Raw genomic sequence first — 18167 nt, forward strand, 5'->3', positions numbered from 1 at the left:
TACTTCTCCATAAGCTCCAGCTCAAATTCCACAGTCCATCAAGTCTTCTCTCTCACTCCCAGGTCAGCTTGGGTGTTCTGTACAGTATGTCTCTCCCATCTGATGTAGATTTCCATTGGGATGCTTTCTGATTTATATGGTAATTGCTTAGAGAGCACAATGCTTTATGATTGCATCTCCAGGGTCTAGTGCCAGTCCTGGCTCCCATGGGTGTTGATGAAAGAACGTACAAACAAACAAACATTGATGAGTGGAGAAGAAGCCTCTCAAAAGTAATATATTGAGTCAGAATGGCCTTTATCAAAAAAACACAAATAACAAATGTTGGTGAGAATGTGGAGAAAAGGGACCCTTTGTACATTGTTGGTGAGAAATGTAAATTGGTGAAGACACTGTGGAAAACAGTAGGGAGATTCCTCAAAAAACTGAAAATAGAACTACCATATGACCTAACAATCCCACTCCTGGGTATACATCCAAAAAAACCCAAAAACGTTAATTTGAAAAGATACATGAACCCATGCAACCCATTGTTCACAGCATTATTTATAATAGCCAAGATATGGAAGCAGCTTGTGTCCATTAGCAGATGAATGGATAAAGAAGATATTATAAACAGTAGAATATTACTCAGCCATAAAAAAGAATAAAATTTTGCCATTTACAGCAATATGGATGAACTTGGAGGGCATTGTGCTAAATGAAATAATTCAGACAGAGAAAGACAAATACTGTATACCACTTTTATGTGGAATCTAAAAAACACAGCAACCTAGTGAATATAACAAAACAGAAATGGGCTCACAGATACAGAGAACAAACTAGTGGTTACCAGTGGGGAGAAGAGGGAGGAGAGGAGAGGGACAGAAAAGGGGTAGGAGAAAAAAAAGGAATTATTATGGGATTGTGTGAAATCATCTGCGTGAAACTTTTGAAAATTGTAAAACACTATAGAATTCAATGAATCTTGCATTCAGTACAAAAAAAGAATTTGTTTTTTTTTTTTTGACAGTCGCTAAGTCATGTCCAAGAATTAGTTGTTCAGTCACTAAGTCACGTCTGACTCTTTGCGACCCCATGGACCGCCGCGTGCCGGGCTTCCATGTCCTCTGCTATCTCCTGGAGCCTGCTTAAGTTCATGTCCATTGAGTCGGTGATGCTATCTTAAAAAAAAAAAAAAAAAGGAATACCCCTGTGATTTAAAAAGAAAACAAAGCTCTAGAGTGCCACAAAATAATGAATGGCTTGTAGCTGACCCTATTTGGAATCCTGCTTTTAACTCAGACATCATCGTCACTAAATACAGACATCTTTGTTTACATAGCCAGGGAGAGGCTGCTGCCCACCTGGTATAATTCGAAAGATACCGAGGGTCCTCAAATCACCTCTGTCAACAGCCAGTCTCGGTACCTGGATCTGTGCAGTAGAAGTACTGCTTCAGACGTTGGCAGTCTCTCCAGAAAGATCTATGCAGAAGCTATCCCTGGCAGGGATAGCATGTGTGCGCATTTCTGTGTCCTCCCTCAGGTTTGTCAAAAGCAGGTAGATTTTGACTAACAAGGTAAGATGGGATAGGTCCACAAAGGAAGAATGCTTCCCTTTGTTCCCCTCTTTTCAGGCTTCATTCTCTGTGCTGAAGGTGTTGCTTCTCCTGACTCTTGGCTCTTTTCCTTAGGAAAAGGAGGCTAGCTTAAGTCATGGATACAGGCTGTACCATACAGGCTCCATCATTTGTTCCCCTTCTGTCACTGAAGAGTCAGTGTTGATGCTGCAGCTTAAACGCATTCATTGGACCTCATCTTAAGGTCACCTGTGGGTATTTGCTGGCTAATCACTGTGGGTTTGGGCTTCCCAGGTGATGATAGGGGTAAAGAATCTGCCTGCTAATGCAGGAGACACGGGTTTGCTCCCTGGGCCAGAAAGATCTCCTGGAGGAGGAAATGGCAGCCCACTTCAGTATTCTTGCCTGGGAAATCCTATGGACAGAGGAGCCTGGCAGGCCACAGTTCATGGGGTTGCAAAGAGTCAGACATGACTGAACACACACTATTTGGCTGTGAGAGAAGGAGGAGAGGGTCAAGAATGGAAGTTATATGGGAAAGCTCTAAGAACTCTGTTAAGGGGCCTAATTCATCAAGTAAGTAGGTTCCAAAGAAAGGTGTGTCCAGTCACTATTGTCTAAGCAAAGTGATTCTTAATCCACAAGTGACTCTATCTGGAGTTTTATCTGCTAGTGTGTGCCTCTTTTTAAAGTTTATTTTATTGAAGTGGGGTTGATTTACAATGTTGTGTTAATTTCTACTGTACAGCAAAGGGATTCAGTTGTACATGTATATGCATTCTTTATCGTTATGGTTTTTCATAAGATATAGTTCCCTGTGCCGCACAGTAGGACTTTGTTGTTTATCCGTTCTCTTTGTAATAGTTTGCTAATCCCAAACTCTCAATCCTTCCCTCCCCCACCTCCCAATGTGTGCCTTTTTAGTCTTGATTCAGAGAAGGGCATTTTGTTTCATTTAATTCCATTACTACTTACTCTTCCCTCTCTTCTTAATGGTATTCACCCTCTCATTCATTCTTTGTTCAGTTCTTTTAGGTGCCTTTTAGTCTGTATACTGACACCAGTGGTCTCATATTTATGGATACCTGCTTATGTATCAAACACCTGCTTCCTTTTTGTTGGAGTCAGCTTTCACTCCTTTAAAAACAAATTGTAAGCCTAAACTCTACAACTTCAGAGACGAAAACTCAGCACTTTGCCCTCTGTTGCTCCTTACAGGTAAACAGAATCAAAACCCCAAGACAGATAGATGAACTGATTGAAATTGAGAGTGACACGGGAACGTGGTACAGGAGGTGCTTTGTCCGCATCCGCACAGAACTGTATGGAGTAAGTAACAAGCCTGCCCTGACTCGCGGGCCAACTTGTCACTTGAGGTTAGTCAGAAACAGGGTTGACAGAATCTGCCCCACAAGTGGGGTGCTTCCCCCTCCTGCCCAGGGCACCTGACTCCTGGTGTGGGACCAGGTAATGGGATTCCCTTGCAATCAGCGGGATAGCCAAGACATTGCTTTTTGGGGGAGGGAAGATGTTAAACAAGGAGTCCTACCAGTGATGGGGTACACCAACATCTCGACTTACTTTGTCTGTTGGAAACTGATAAATACAAATCCTAGCATTTGGTTTCCCGTAGCCTTTAGCTTTTACATTTTAAGTCCAAATGAATCCAGCCCAAAGAAAAGGCAACATGTTTTTATAACTTGTCAGAGGGGGTTGGGAAGTAGAGTTGCCTAGGGACTGGCATAAGAAAACTAACTCTCTGATATTTCACAGATTTGGTTGACTTTTATGAAATGTTTCACCTACCCAGTCAGGGAAAATACCATAAAACTCACAATTGTGTGGTTCACGCTGTCCTTTGGGTAAGTGATCCTTACATTTTTGGTGAATGAAATCTTTAAATTTCCATACTGTAACTCCCAACCTCGCTGCTTTCTTCTCTTATACTGTGTGATGCTATTAACTCGAGGATTTTTTTTCATTTTAGATTTGCTAACAGTTACAGTTTTTGTCAAGAAGCCATTTTATTTACGTTGTCATAAAGCTGGGGTGGCAAAACCAACAGTGTTTGGAAAGTTCAATAAGACCAAGGATGATTTGCTCCCATGATCTCTCCACTCTCTCCTCATTGGCGGAGCCCATCCCCGCTGGCCTCTTTGTTCTTCCTCCATTGTGCCAGAACTTTCTTGAACATGTCCCATCTCAGGTCTGTGCCCTGCCCCCAGACATGGACCAGCTCATTTCTCTCCTCCTTTGAGGCTTTCCTCCTGTGCCACCTTCTCAGTGATACCTCCCTAAGTACCCTTTAAAAACTGCAGCTTCTCAGTCCCTCTTCAGACTCTCTGTCCCCTTCTCAGCTTTATTATTCCCCATTGTGACTTCTATCATCTTCTCATAGACAAAAAGCTTTTTCATTCTGTAGGAATAAAGAAAGCTCCGTCTTCCTCCTCTGGAAGCTCTGTGAGAAAAGGGATTTTAAACTGTTTCGCTCACTGATATATGGCCCTGGCACAAAATAAGTGCTCAATAAATAGTTGTCAGGGCTTCCCAGGGGGCTCAGTGGTAAAGAATCTTCCTGCCAATGCAGGAGACCAATTTGAATGTAGAGTTCAAAGAATAGCAAGGACAGATAAGAAAAGACTTACTCAGTGAACAGTGCAAAGAAATAGAGGAAAACAAGAGACTGGAAAAGACTAGAGATCTCTTCAAGAAAACTAGATATACCAAGGGAATATTTCATGCAAAGATGGGCACAATAAAGGACAAAAATGGTATGGACCTATCAGAAGCAGAAAATATTAAGAAGAGGTGGCAAGAATACACAGAAGAACTATACAAAAAAGATCCTCATGACCCGGATAACCACGATGGTGTAATCACTCACCTAGAGCCAGACATTCTGGAATGTGAAGTCAAGTGGGCCTTAGGAAACATCACTACGAACAAAGCTAGTGGAAGTGATGGAATTCCAGTTGAGCTATTTCCAATCCTAAAAGATGATGCTGTGAAAGTGCTGCACTCAATATGCTAGCAAATCTGGAAAATTCAACAATGACCACAGGACTGGAAAAGATCAGTTTTCATTCTAATCCCAAAGAAAGGCAATGCCATAGAATGTTCAAACTACCACACAATTGCACTCATCTTACATGCTAGCAAAGTAATGCTCAAAATTCTCCAAGCCAGGCTCCAACAGTATGTGAACCGTGAACTTCCAGATGTACAAGCTGGTTTTAGAAAAGTCAGAGGAACCAGAGATCAAATTGCCAGCATCTGCTGGATCATCGAAAAAGCAAGAGAGTTCTAGAAAAACATCTACTTCTGCTTTATTGACTATGCCAAAGCCTTTGACTGTGTGGATCACAAAAAACTGTGGAAAATTCTTCAAGAGATGGGAATACCAGACCACCTTGCCTGCTTCCTTAGAAACCTGTATGCAGGTCAAGAAGCAACAGTTAGAACTGGACATGGAACAACAGACTGATTCCAAATCGGTAAAGGAGTGCATCAAGGCTGTATATTGTCACCCTGCTTATTTAACTTATATGCAGAGTATATCATGTGAAGTGCCAGGCTGGATGAAGCACAAGCTGGAATCAAGATTGCCAGGAGAAATATCAATAACCTCAGATATGCAGATGCTGCTGCTGCTGCTGCTGAGTCACGTCAGTCGTGTCCGACTCTGTGCGACCCCATAGACGGCAGTCCACCAGGCTCCGCCGTCCCTGGGATTCTCCAGGCAAGAACACCGGAGTGGGTTGCCATTTCCTTCTCCAATGCATGAAAGTGAAAAGTGAAAGTGAAGTCGCTCAGTCGTGTCCGACTCTTAGCGACCCCATGGACTGCAGCCTACCAGGCTCCTCCATCCATGGGATTTTCCAGGCAAGAGTACTGGAGTGGGGTGCCATTGCCTTCTCCGGATATGCAGATGACACTACCCTAATGGCAGAAAGCGAGGAACTAAAGAACCTCTTGATGAAAGTGAAAGAGGAGAATGAAAAAGTTGACTTAAAACTCAACATTCAGAAAACTTAAGGTCATGGCATCCGGTCCCACCACTTCATGTCATATAGGTGGGGAAACAGTGCAAACAGTGACAGACTTTATTTTCTTGGACTCCAAAATCACTGCAGATGGTGACTGCAGCCATGAAATTAAAAGACACTTGCTCCTTGGAAGAAAAGCTATGACCAACCTAGACAGCATATTAGAAAGCAGAGACATTACTTTGCCAGCAAAGGTCCATCTAGTCAAGGCTATGGTTTTTCCAGTAGTCATGTATGGATGTGAGAGTTGAACTATAAAGAAAGCTGAGCACTGAAGAATTGATGCTTTTGAACTGTGGTGTTGGAGAAGACTCTTGAGAGTCCCTTAGACTGCAAGGAGATCAAACCAGTCCATCCTAAAGGAAATCAGTCCTGAATATTCATTGGAAGGACTGATGTTGAAGCTGAAACTCCAATACTTTGGCCACCTGATGTGAAGAACTGACTCATTGGAAAAGAACCTGATGCTGAGAAAGATTGAAGACCAGAGGAGAAGGGGATGACAGAGGATGAGATGGTTGGATGGCATCACCAACTCGATGGACATGCGTTTGAGTAGCCTCTGGGAGTTGGTGATGGACAGGGAAGCCTGGTGTGCTGCAGTCCATTGGGTGGCAAAGAGTCGGACATAACTGAGCAACTGAACTGAACTGAATGCGGGAGACAAGGAGATGCAAGTTCAGTCCCTGGGTCAGGAAGATCCCCTGGAGGGGGAAATGGCAACCCACTGCAGTATTCTTGTCTAGAGAATCCCATGGACAGAGGAGCCTGGCAGGCTACACTCCATAGGGTCACACAGAGTGGAGACAACTGAAGTGACTTAGCATGGACATGTGCAAATGCCTACTATGTGCTAAACACTAGCTAGATCCAAAGAAAAAGCAAAACAAACATCTTGCTCTTGAAATGTGAAGAGTTACAGGATAATAGCTATGGTTTATTTTGTTTACTTATTTGTTATTGAGCACATTTTAAGCTTTATGATTTCCTTATAAAGTCCCTGAAACTTCAATGTGTAGCATTCAGTGGCTTATCAGTAAACACTGGCTGAATAAATGGAAAGTAGCAGAAACTCCTCCATGTTATTGATAATGAATGTTCCAGGGTGTCATGCTTCCGTCATTGTTGCCCTTTTTGAAGATTTGTATCCTCTGGATATGAATAGAGAGCCCTGCAGAGTTGCTGCCTCCAGAGTCATTTCATATTCAGTGGCCACCACTCACACCCCTGCAGTAATTATTTCATGATCTGTGAAGACAAGGGACTGGAATCTATGGAATCCTGAGGCAGAGATGTTTCAGAAATCCCGATGACAATGCAGATGATAAAAACGACTTAGTCTTTTGAGCACTTGCTATGTGCTGGGTATTTTGCATTCCATTTAATCCAAGCAGTTACCCAGGGAGGTGGTTACTCTCATCATTCTAATATTAGAGATGGCAGGTAACTGATGCTTTGATAACTTGCCCAAGATCACATAGCTGGTAAGTGGCATGGCCAGGATTCTAAACCTAGCTTGTCTATCTGCACAAGTGATTCTCATAACCACTGCTTCCCCTGTGTAGCTCGGTGTAACTAGGTACAAATCAGAACAGTGGTTCTCAAACTTGAATATCAGAAGAGTTCCTTGGAGGACTCCACTCCACATTTTCTGATTCAGCAGGTCTGGATGAGGCCCGAGAGTCTGCATTTCTAACAAGTTTCCAGGTGATGCTGATGTTGCTGGTCCAGAGACCCTGCTTTGGGTTGGAAGCACCAATTTAGAACTGCATTGTCCAGTGAAGGTATAGCATCAGGCACATGCATCATTTTAAATGTCCTGGCGGTCACATTTAAAAAGGGGTGAAAAAAAGGAAAAGGAAACTGGTGAAACAAACTTTAATAATATAGCTTATTTCACTCATTTTGTCCAAAATATTATCATTTCTTGACATTTAATCAATATGATTAATGACTTAATTTTACATTTTTCCCATACGTATGTCTCATTTGAACTGGTCACATTTAACTGCTCACACCTGTGGTTAGTGGCTACTGCTCTGAAGATCATGGCAGCGTGGCTGAGCTGTAACCTGTTAGAATAACGTACTAGAGGTGAGAGGTAGAAAGTGGGCAATAGCCTGGCTTTTCCAATAAATACTTAAATGGCCTTTTGCCCAGCCTTGAACCTCGGGGGCATGGGCTCTGCCCCCAGGCTAACAGGACCACAGTAGTGAAGGAACGAAGAAAAATCATGCATTAGTAAAGAGGTCATTCTCTAAGGGCCCTCACAGTTTGGGGACCCCAGGAGTTTGTAGCTCGAGACTAGGAGATGGAGTTCCTCAGTGCAGCCTAAGGGGATGAGGAGAAACCTCTGGGCCAGGATGTGCCTGTGTAGGATGGAATTCTTATACATGTCTCTTCTCAAGGAAGGCCTCAGGACCTGTGATTCTCCAGGGAAACCCAGGGCATCCCTCTAGCTTGATTCTTGCAGACCTGTGATGAGGAGGGGCCAATGAGATCACTGTTTGATGACCCATAATTCTAAGGGGTGGGGGTGGGGGTGGGGGGAGTGGGGACACAGTCCTAATTAACAGTGCTTCTCCGGGAACCACTAGCTCCCTGAAAATAGCAGGGAGATGGTCGTGGCCACTAGAGTACCAGCGCCTTTAGAGACGCCTTTACAGTGCGCACCCACTGGGTCTCTAGGTGGCGGCCATGGCCACAGCTCTGGCAGCAGCTCCAGGTGAAGTGACGGGAAAAGGTGGTTTCTCTGTGATATGGAATCCTGACATGTGATCATTCTTAAAAAGGGATCAAGCTCTGAGCCTTTGCAGTGGGAGCACTGACTCCAAGACTCTAGACTACCAGAGAATTAACCCTAGGGAGTATCAAATTGTGAGAACTCACACAAAGGGAACCACCAGTAGCACCCTGTGCAGGACACCTCATCTAAACAACAAACAAAACAAAAAAAACTGAACGGTAATACAGACAGGATTACCACTGCACTCAGCCTTGCCCATCAGAGGAAAAACAAACAAATGAAAAAACCCAGCACAAATTTCACCCTATACGAAGCTTACACAAACCACTGGACCAACCTTAGGAGAGCAGAAACCAAAAGAAAGAAAGAATTCAACCTTGAAGGCTGGGAAAAGGAGACCTCAAACACAATAAGTTAAAAAAATAATAATAATGAAAAGGCAGAGAAATACTACACAAATGAAGGAACAAACTGGAAACACAGAAGTCCAAAAAAATGAAGAGGAAATAGACAAACTACCTGAAAAAGAATTCAGAATAATGATAGTAAAGATGATCAAAAACCTTGAAAGCAAATACCTTTACGAACTCACATTTCTTTGTCTTTGCAGGTACTACGGATTATCTGTTTGGTTCCCCGATGTCATTAAACATCTGCAGTCGAATGTGTTGAAAAATGTAGATGAACCAAAAGTGAAATTTTCAGATGCAACTATTAACTTTACAATGGCAAATCAGATTATTACCGGAATGGAATGCGACAATGGCAGGTCCAGAAACTTTTAAATCATTTAATTTCCTACCTCGTCTTAAAAATGTATTTCTTATTTGCCTTCATGACACTAAAATATGCATATGCATAATTTTTTTTTCAGTTTGTACATGTAGTCATTTTCAGACTGAATTCAAATGCTTCCAAATGGCCTTTAAAGAAAAGATACACATATATCAGTTAATTCACTTAAATTACTTCTTAAACTGAGCTACTTCCCGTTTGTAAAGAAGTGGAATTGACTGCTGTGAAAATTCAGAGAGGCCTTGGAAAGCGAGCAAAATAAGTTATGGAAGGGAAGAGTGAAGATTATGAGAAAACAGGTTATAGTGTTATTTAACTCAAAGAGGAAATCTGACATGTAATTTCATGCCTGTTTTCTGTCCCCAGAAAAGGGGGCTACTCTTCAGAATTCCTTCCTTCTCCACTATGCTGGTTCAAGAATTGGGGTTAAGGTGTATCAGAGAAAGTTTCAGTTAAAGAATGGGAATGATTTTCCAAAGTTAAGGGCTTTGAAAATAGGAGATAAGTTAGCAGAGGACATTTTTGAGTATGGAATGTGGAACTCCTCGTGATGAGGAGGGACAACTGATTCAAGAAATGGTCTTGGTTTATCTTTTCGGAGATGAAAAGGGGCAGACAAGGCCCTCGTTTCTACCCATTATTTGTTACCTGAGCAAATGGTTGCTGGTACGAGTTTCTGTTGGTTTACATCATTCTTAGGAAATTCTCCCAATTTAAAAAGAGATCAAAGTAAAAATCTAACATAATTGATAAAAGTTTCTCTGGGCAAAAACCAGTTTGGAAAGATGAAAAATAATTCTGTGGGATGCTTATGGTTTGTGTAATGAAAAGGAGAGTTACCAACCAGGAGGTAACTGTATGGATTGGCAACTCACTGGGAGGCCTGATCCACAGAGGATCACCTTTACTCTCCCTCATAAAATACTGACTTGAATCTGACTTGTTTTTCCACAGAAATCTTGGAGTCAAGTGCTCTATAATTCTAGGTTGAAAATTGACTTAATTATTTAAAAATTATTGTAATCTGATTAGAAATTCCTAGTATGTCATATTTTTAAGAAAAAATTCTAAGCTGGTCAATCATGGAGAAATTTTTTACTTTGGCAATATAATGATTAATAATTTTAATCATATTAAAATCCTTGTAAAGCCTATATGTTTATTTTAGAAGGTGATAGAAAAAAATTTTTTTGTCTTTCATGGAAATTTGAAATACCACTAGCTAACTCATTTTTTAAGAATAATTTTCCTATTCAGCATTCTAAAATGGCAATTCTTTATGTACTGATAAGGAATGACCTCTGAAGTAGACTGTGAGGAGAACAAAGCAAAGTATAGAATAGCGTCTTCTTTGCTAGCACCCTCTATGCAGAGTGCTCCCGAAAAAGCATGCAAGAAAATGACAACAGTGGTCCTCTCTGGGAAAAAGAACTGGATAGCTTGAGGATGAGAGGGAAAAGACGTATTTTTTCCTTTTTGAACATATTGAATTGTTCTCCATGTGTATTCTATGCAGATAGCATCCACTAAAAAATAATAATAATAGTTTCCCCTTTTCCAAATGCAGTTTCATTTCAGAAAATTAGTGATCTTCTTAAAATGTGCCGTGATTTACCCTCCTTCTGTAGATAGATTTATGGCTTAGGTGATTTTACTCTGAACTCCTAGAGTAGGGGGTGAATTTTTTAAGGCGGTTGCTCTCATAGGCACTTAATGCATTCTGAGCTGACAAATGCAGTCTGGCATTAGAGTGAGGACAATTTTTAAAATCTCGATAGTGAATTACTTTTAAGTCATCTTCCTTGGCTAGGAGGATTGGTCCCTTTCTGCCCTAATAACACTGGTATTTGGTGTATTAACTTCTTCCCCAGTTAAACAAGCATTTTCCTCTCAATGACTGGTGAAGGATACATTCACAGTCTCTTAATAAATTACTAAGACACATTGATGGATATATATACATGTCTCCCAAGGGTCTTTATCAACACTTAATACCTGAACCATAAACTCATCTAAGATGTCAGAATGATTATGCCTATTATCATCTCCACCTTCCCTCTTGCATCACCCAAAAATGAATCAGGGCAGATTTCATCATTCTACCATTTCCAAAAATAGGCCGAGCTATGGTCATTCAGCTTGGTTTTAGGAATACCTCTTGGCGCTGAGAAGAAAAACATTCTTGGAAATGACTGTGAGCTATGAGTTTCTTGACCCTTGAGATAATCATTCCTCACATAAGTGATTCTCCCATCCTCTCTTCAAGATAGTTGGAAGTCCCTACAATCATTGACACGAATTTTTTGTGTGTGTTGGACAGATTCGCAGGGATCAGGTTCAAATCCATAACTTTCAAAAATTCAGTTTTTAAGTCCTGCACCTTTGAGGATGTGACTTCAGTCAACACCTACTTCAAGAACTGCACATTCATTGAAACTGTTTTTAACAAAACAGGTAAGTATGCCACTTAACCCTGGATCCTCTTCACAGCCCTAGTTCTTGGCAGAAACGTGATACCTATTTGGTGATAGGTGTGGGCAGATGCTTATGGGGGAAGTGCAGTTTGAAGTACAGATGAACAAACTCCCTCCATCAGGTTGGATCAAAGCTGAGCTTGTATTGACTGTTTTTGTCAGATTTAATGCAGATGGAACAGGCTGAGCTCAAAGTTGGCAATAGTCCTGTGGTGAATAATTTTTAAAGCAGAGAATTAACCTGTAGTCGTTTGATAGTCTTGATTTCAAAATCTGCTGTTAGCTTAACTGAGCTGGCCTGAACTACAGTCTACAGAGATGGACAGTACATGCTCAATCACATACAGTCTTTTAACTCAATCCATTTAATGGAGTCTGGAAAACACCCCAGGGAAAAAGAGGAGGGAAACAAACATTGACTGAACACTGACTATATGCTGGTTCCTACCTCAGGTTATCAGACACTCATTGTTTTGTTTAATTTTCACAATAGCTGAAGCTTCAAAAAATGCAGGAATTTGGCCACAGTTGTACAGCTGGTCACAGCTGACATATGAGCCCAGGCTCATCTGACTGCACAGCCCCTGCTCTATCACCCCACACATTGGTCCATCTGTCCCATGAGGTCAAAATAATAGCCCAACACCAGAAGGACCAGCGCCACTTTGTTACCAGCCCTGCCTTCTTGGTGCTCAGATAGGAGCCATGTCTGGCTAGCTCCAAGTGAGGATGGGGTCAGGGTTCTTGGGGTTTGTTTAAACAGTGATCTCTCATTGTCTTCCAACCCATTCAACCTCAGAAGACCAGCTTTTTAGGCTGATTTTGATCAGTGAGGATAAATGTTTTGATCCTCATTACCTTTTAGCAGAACCCACCATCATCTGCATCTCCTTTTGGCTAGATCCAAGTTCAGGACAAAAATCAACAGTGAATGCTGGTGACTGTCCAATGAGATCGACTCTGGTTCCTCCATGGGTTCCTCCACTTAAACCTTCACTTGCAAATTCAACCTCAAGGACCTAAGGAAAGTCCTATTTCTTCTCACTGCCTCAGAGCCCTATAAAATGGCAGTAGTAAGGCTGATTCATGCACATTTTGGAACAAATTATTTTTGTAATTGTAGTATAAAAGCTATTAGTACTCTAATGATAGTCCTTATGTAACATGATAATTAAAACAAAGTAACATCATAAAGAAGTCAGCAAGCAATATCATTAGCAATGACCAACCGTAAGAAATCAGAAGATAATTGGACTCAATTTATTCCTTTATGCAATAAAGGTATTCCTTCCTTCAGCTACTTTGGGACCCTGTATCCCAGAGTCCTTGACTAGACCCTGTGCCTTGGCCAGCTCTGAAACCCTCAGGGAGCTTCCAATACCATGGTTTTTTTTCTGAATTCTTGGCAAGCTTTCTCATATTGGTGTGCAAGTCTGATGCATTGAACTGTCTTTCTTTGTGTCCACAGATTTTGAGCCATATAAATTCATTAACTGCAGATTTCAAAACAGCACATTTTTGTACAACAAGACAGGATGCCAGTTTACCTTTGATGATGACTATAGTGCCTACTGGATTTATTTTGTCAACTTCCTGGGGACATTGGCAGTGTTGCCAGGGAACATCGTGTCTGCTCTCCTGATGGACAGAATTGGGCGCTTAACGATGCTAGGTATGTGCTTGGCTTCATGTAAAACATAGGAGCTGCCCTTGCAATCTAGAGGGAGCCTGTCTCCTGCTATCCTTCCCACCCCTCTAGGATTTGCATCCCACAGAAATGAGGAGAAATCTCTTAAGACCTTTCATTAAGACTACATTTTAGTAAAAAAAAAAAAAAATATATATATATATATATATATATGTCTAATTACATCTCATTTGAACCGCTTCTGTGAGTTAACAGACTGAAAAACTAATTATATGTGACTAATGTCTATTTTTCTACTTAGGTAGCTGAGTAATTGGTGATGTGTATTTCATGCTTGCTGTGTTCAGAAGGTAGTTGAGAGGTAAAGCTTATATACAGATAAATGCACCGGTAGCTGAGCCTTATGAACCCAGGCTGCAGTTTCCTCTTGGGATTCAGTTTTGCTGTGAGATCTCAGAGAACCAGGGATCCTTGCTCTACTGAGATGACAGAAAACACCCCCACCTTTTGTCTGCTACGTTGGCAGGTGGCTCTATGGTGCTTTCGGGGATCAGTTGTTTCTTCCTTTGGTTTGGCACCAGCGAATCCATGATGATAGGCATGCTGTGTCTGTACAATGGGTTGACCATCTCGGCCTGGAACTCTCTTGATGTGGTCACCGTGGAGCTGTACCCTACAGATCGGAGGTATGTTGAAATGGGCCTCCAGCAAGAGGTGCTCTGAGCCACATGGGACCAATGAAAATCAGCCAAATTGTCATTTCCTCCCCAAAGCGAAATTCCAAACAAAAAAAATCTGGCTTATGAAGTTGTAGGTTCTATTCATATCTTTCATTTATTCATTTTTTTTAATAAGGCCAAACATGATTTCTTCTTCATTGACTATTACACTCAGTATCATAAAAATGTTATTACTTTGAAAACAGTTTGTTGATTAGTTTCACAATTTGAAAACATTCCTGGAGATTCATGATGATTGCTGAGACGGGATAGTCATGAATTCAGTGCTAAATATTACGTTGGAATAGTTACAATGGAAATTGTTCCCAGATCTTTACAGCTAGATTTTATTTACAGCTAGATATTTTTATAGCAATAAAAATACACATTAACTATATGTAATATGTGTATTATATAGTTAAACATATATTCAGTATTAGCATTAAATATATATACTAAATATTATAATTGCATTTAACTATAATGTGGTATGGGAAAATCAGGTTTGTCTAGAAACTGTGAAGGCTTTTGAGTATACATGAGTATTTAATTTATTAGACATTAATAACACATTGAAGTAACACTTTGAAGATTTTTTTAATTTTTATTTATCTTGGCTGTGCTGGGTCTTTGTTGGTGCACAGGCTTTTCTCTAGTTAGGGGGTTGGGGGCACTCTCTAGTTACGGGCAGTGGGGGCTCCTCTCTAGTTGCAGTGCATGGGCTTCTCATTGTGGAGGCTTCTCTTGTTGGGCAACATGGGCTCTAGGGCACGCAGGCTTCAGTATTGCAGCACGTGGGCTTAGTAGCCACAGTTCCCGGGCTCTCAAGCACAGGCTCAACAGTTGTGGCACCTGGGCTTAGTTGCTTCGATGCACATGGGATCTTCCCGGATCAGGGACTGAACCCATGTTTCCTGCATTGGTAGGTGGATTCTTTACCACTGAGCCACCAAGGAAGCTCTTAAGTTTTTTTTTTTTTAAACCTGATTTTTTTTTTTTTTTGAGGTATAGTTGATGTTCAATATATATAAGTTTCAGATGTACAACGTAGTGACTCAACTTTTAAAGGTTATATCCATTTATAGTTATTAGAAGATACTGGCTATATTCCACATGTTACGCAATATGTCCTTGTGGCTTATTTATTTTATACATCTACTCATATATTTTAAAAAGAACATGTGGGGGAATATAGTTGCTAGCAGGAGTTACTCAGGCGATGAAGCCAGTGAAGGGAGTTAACTGTGACCGTGACTTAGCTTGCTGGATATGAGGAAGATGTAGTGAAGCAGGGAGGGATCGGCTGCAAGAGCCTCTACGGACCCCTCATCAGTCCTGAGAGGGTCTTTACCTCATGTTTGCAAATGCCTAGATGAACTCTGCATTAAGGCAACACAGAGAGGTCTCCAGAACACACCTCTTGACCTTCCCGGTCTGTTGAAGGGAAGCCCAACACATTTCCAGTGACCACAAAAAGATCACCATTAATTAGAATAAAATTACACATCTGTTCCCAAAATGGAGACACACAGACTCTGCACTTCATATCATAAAAAGGACTAGACAGCAGGGCTTTGGGGTGGAGCTTCAGCAGCCGATTCATGAAAAGAATAGAAGCCCTGTTTTGCCATTTGCCACACGTGAAGACAAATGGCCTTTGCCTTTTATTTTGTGTCTGCTCTGTCACCGTGGAGCCCTGTCTGCTAGAGCATGGAGTCAGGATTCTCTGGACTTTGAAGTGGAAGAGGGTTTTTCCTAGGACAGTGTAGAGACATTTGAGACATCAATTTTCAACTGATCCTGAGTCCCTCCTTTTATTTATTGGCCACAATGGGGTACATTTGCTGCACGCCCAGACTCTCTAACTTATATTTCTTCTTCATGAATTTCTATTACCAAGCTTACAGGAACCCTATATGTCCTCCTATATCCATCTCCCTGCAGAACATTGGGAACTCTGATGGACTTCTCCTTATCAGATATTCTAATCAGTAACCTGTTGATGACTTAGGCTCTGAAAGGGACCATGTGACCCATGTCTAGCATCTCCCTCCTCCTTTTAACCAACAGTAGTTCTCTTTTGTGGGCAAGCTCCTGGGATGGATGTCATGGATCTTGGACGAGAGTGCTGCCAAGGCAAGATCAAGACTGCAGCTTTCTTTCTTGCTCATTCTGTAAACTGGGCCTAGATGTGGATTAAACTAGACATTTAAACTAAGCCCCTCCATGTTAAAGCAGAGTTATTTCATAGACTGCAACCTTTTAATTTTGCATGATAAAAGTTTGATACTATTTTAGATGAATCAGCCCCTTATCCCTCTGCTATAGAATGGAATGATGAAGGGTGAGCACTCTCATGTAGCAAGAACCTGGCTTAAAAACAAAACACCATGGACTGGGCAGGTCGTCCATGAGAAACATGGACCTGCTGTGTTTCTGTTCTCAGAAGGGTTAAACATCAAGCAAGATAAAGACAGAAATTGCTCTGTGTATTAGTTCAGGATCTCTGAGAAGCAGCGGACAAAATGGGATTAAACATCAACAGATTTTGTTAGAGGAAATGCAAGTTATGAGAGAAAACAGGGAGGGAGATGTAGTCTGGCCGCAGTGCAAGCCTAAGCCCCGTGAAAGAGTGAAGAAGGAAGACCGGTTGGGTGGAAGTGTTGCAGGCCACCAGTGAGCAGTCTAAGGAAGGCTTGCCATGGCAGTGATAAAAGTCAGCTTCAGAGGAGTCCTGCTTGTCCGGGGCACCAGCTTGCCATAGTATTCCTCTGACATTCAGTTACTGGAGCAGTGAAACATGGGAATCGTTTCAGAGCATGGCAGCTGGACCAGGACTCAGAAATTGGCAAAGTTGATCCTCACTTTGACCATGCTGCCGCTAGCAAATATTCTCCACCACTTAAGTTTATGTTACCAGATAACATACAGGAAGTTACTTTCTTAAATGATGGAGAGATAACTTATCTGCCAGAGCTGCATTGCTAGCACCATAATGAATTAGCTGGCACAACCTACGCTGTTTCAGGCTAAAACCTTCTCTTCTATCTCCGCTGCGTTCCTCTGGGTCTCATGGGAGAGCTCCACTGAACTGTGGCTCAGCTGTTAGAGGTAAACCCCAAGTGTTTTGTGTGTGGTACCCTCTGGCTTCCTCTCCCCATAGAAGGTGAATACATCCCGACAAACACTTCTGGTTAGAGGCTATAATTGTTTCATGCCAGAACGTTAGCACTGTTAGCTCCTTGCCCAGTTTCTAGAATCTGTTGTTAATGATCAGAAAAGAATCCTCTGATTCCAGACCCCAGACTAAAAAGTAGCCTCTTGAGCCATTTAATAGCCAAGTCCTGTCAGGGCAAATGATTCTGTTCGGGGAACATAACTTAGGATATAGTCTAAGTGCTATGAAAGTTGCAACACTTGAAAGCCACACTTGTCACCCGCCGTATGGACTTGATCTGTGATGTTATACCTCTGACTCTTGGTAGGGGTTACATTTGCATTTACTGTGAAAGCACCATTCGTCTCTAGAGAGCTTACCACTGGATCTGTAGGGCATTTCAGGACCTGCTCTGGAGAGGCACTCTGTCTCTTCACTTCATATGATAAAAGTTAGTAATTCCTCACGTTCCCTTCCCTGCTGTGCATCAGGAGACAGTGTCTGTGTCAGTGTTACATCTCCAGGGTCCAGATATTTGCTTTGCTCCTCCTCATCTTGATTTGTACTCTTGTACTCCTGTATTATTAGTTTTGTCTTTTATGCATGCATGCATGCTAAGTCACTTAATTTGTGTCCACTCTTTGCAACCCTATGGACTATAGCCCGTCAGGCTCCTCTGTCTATGGGATTTCCCAGGCAAGAATACTGGAGTGGGTTGCCATGCCTTTATCCAGGGCATCTTCCTGACCCAGGGGTCAAACCCACATCTCCTGTGGCTCCTGCATTGCAGATGGATTCTTTAGTGCTGAGCCACCAGGGAAACCCTTTGTCTTTTATAAGCTACCCTAAATTGTTTCATAAAGAGGCAGGAAATGTTGAAATTAAAATTGTGTGTACTTATTGAGCAGCACTTTTTCTGTGCCTGCCTGAAAAAATAAAGCTGAACAGTCACTGCAAACACTTTAAAAGGAAAAGTTGTGTTTTTTTTTTCCCTCCATGCTCAATACTTTACTTTTGGGCC

The 18167-nt window shown here is 41.7% G+C and overlaps 1 protein-coding gene across 3 annotated transcripts in view; it reads left to right on the forward strand.

Annotated features, from left to right (window-relative positions):
* The window catches only part of SV2C (synaptic vesicle glycoprotein 2C), a 275854-nt gene that overhangs the window by 247350 nt on the left and 10337 nt on the right, over nucleotides 1-18167 (forward strand). For all 3 annotated transcript variants that reach the window (XM_081513944.1, XM_081513942.1, XM_081513943.1), the window contains 6 exons: nucleotides 2780-2890; nucleotides 3335-3423; nucleotides 8964-9122; nucleotides 11469-11602; nucleotides 13091-13294; nucleotides 13797-13956. In XM_081513944.1, coding sequence (XP_081370070.1) covers nucleotides 2780-2890; nucleotides 3335-3423; nucleotides 8964-9122; nucleotides 11469-11602; nucleotides 13091-13294; nucleotides 13797-13956 — 857 coding nt within the window. The remainder of the gene's footprint in view (nucleotides 1-2779; nucleotides 2891-3334; nucleotides 3424-8963; nucleotides 9123-11468; nucleotides 11603-13090; nucleotides 13295-13796; nucleotides 13957-18167) is intronic.

This window comes from Giraffa tippelskirchi, chromosome 7 (assembly GCF_054371585.1).
Source record: "Giraffa tippelskirchi isolate mGirTip1 chromosome 7, T2T-mGirTip1v1.2.pri, whole genome shotgun sequence".
Classification (NCBI taxonomy): Eukaryota; Metazoa; Chordata; class Mammalia; order Artiodactyla; family Giraffidae; genus Giraffa; species Giraffa tippelskirchi.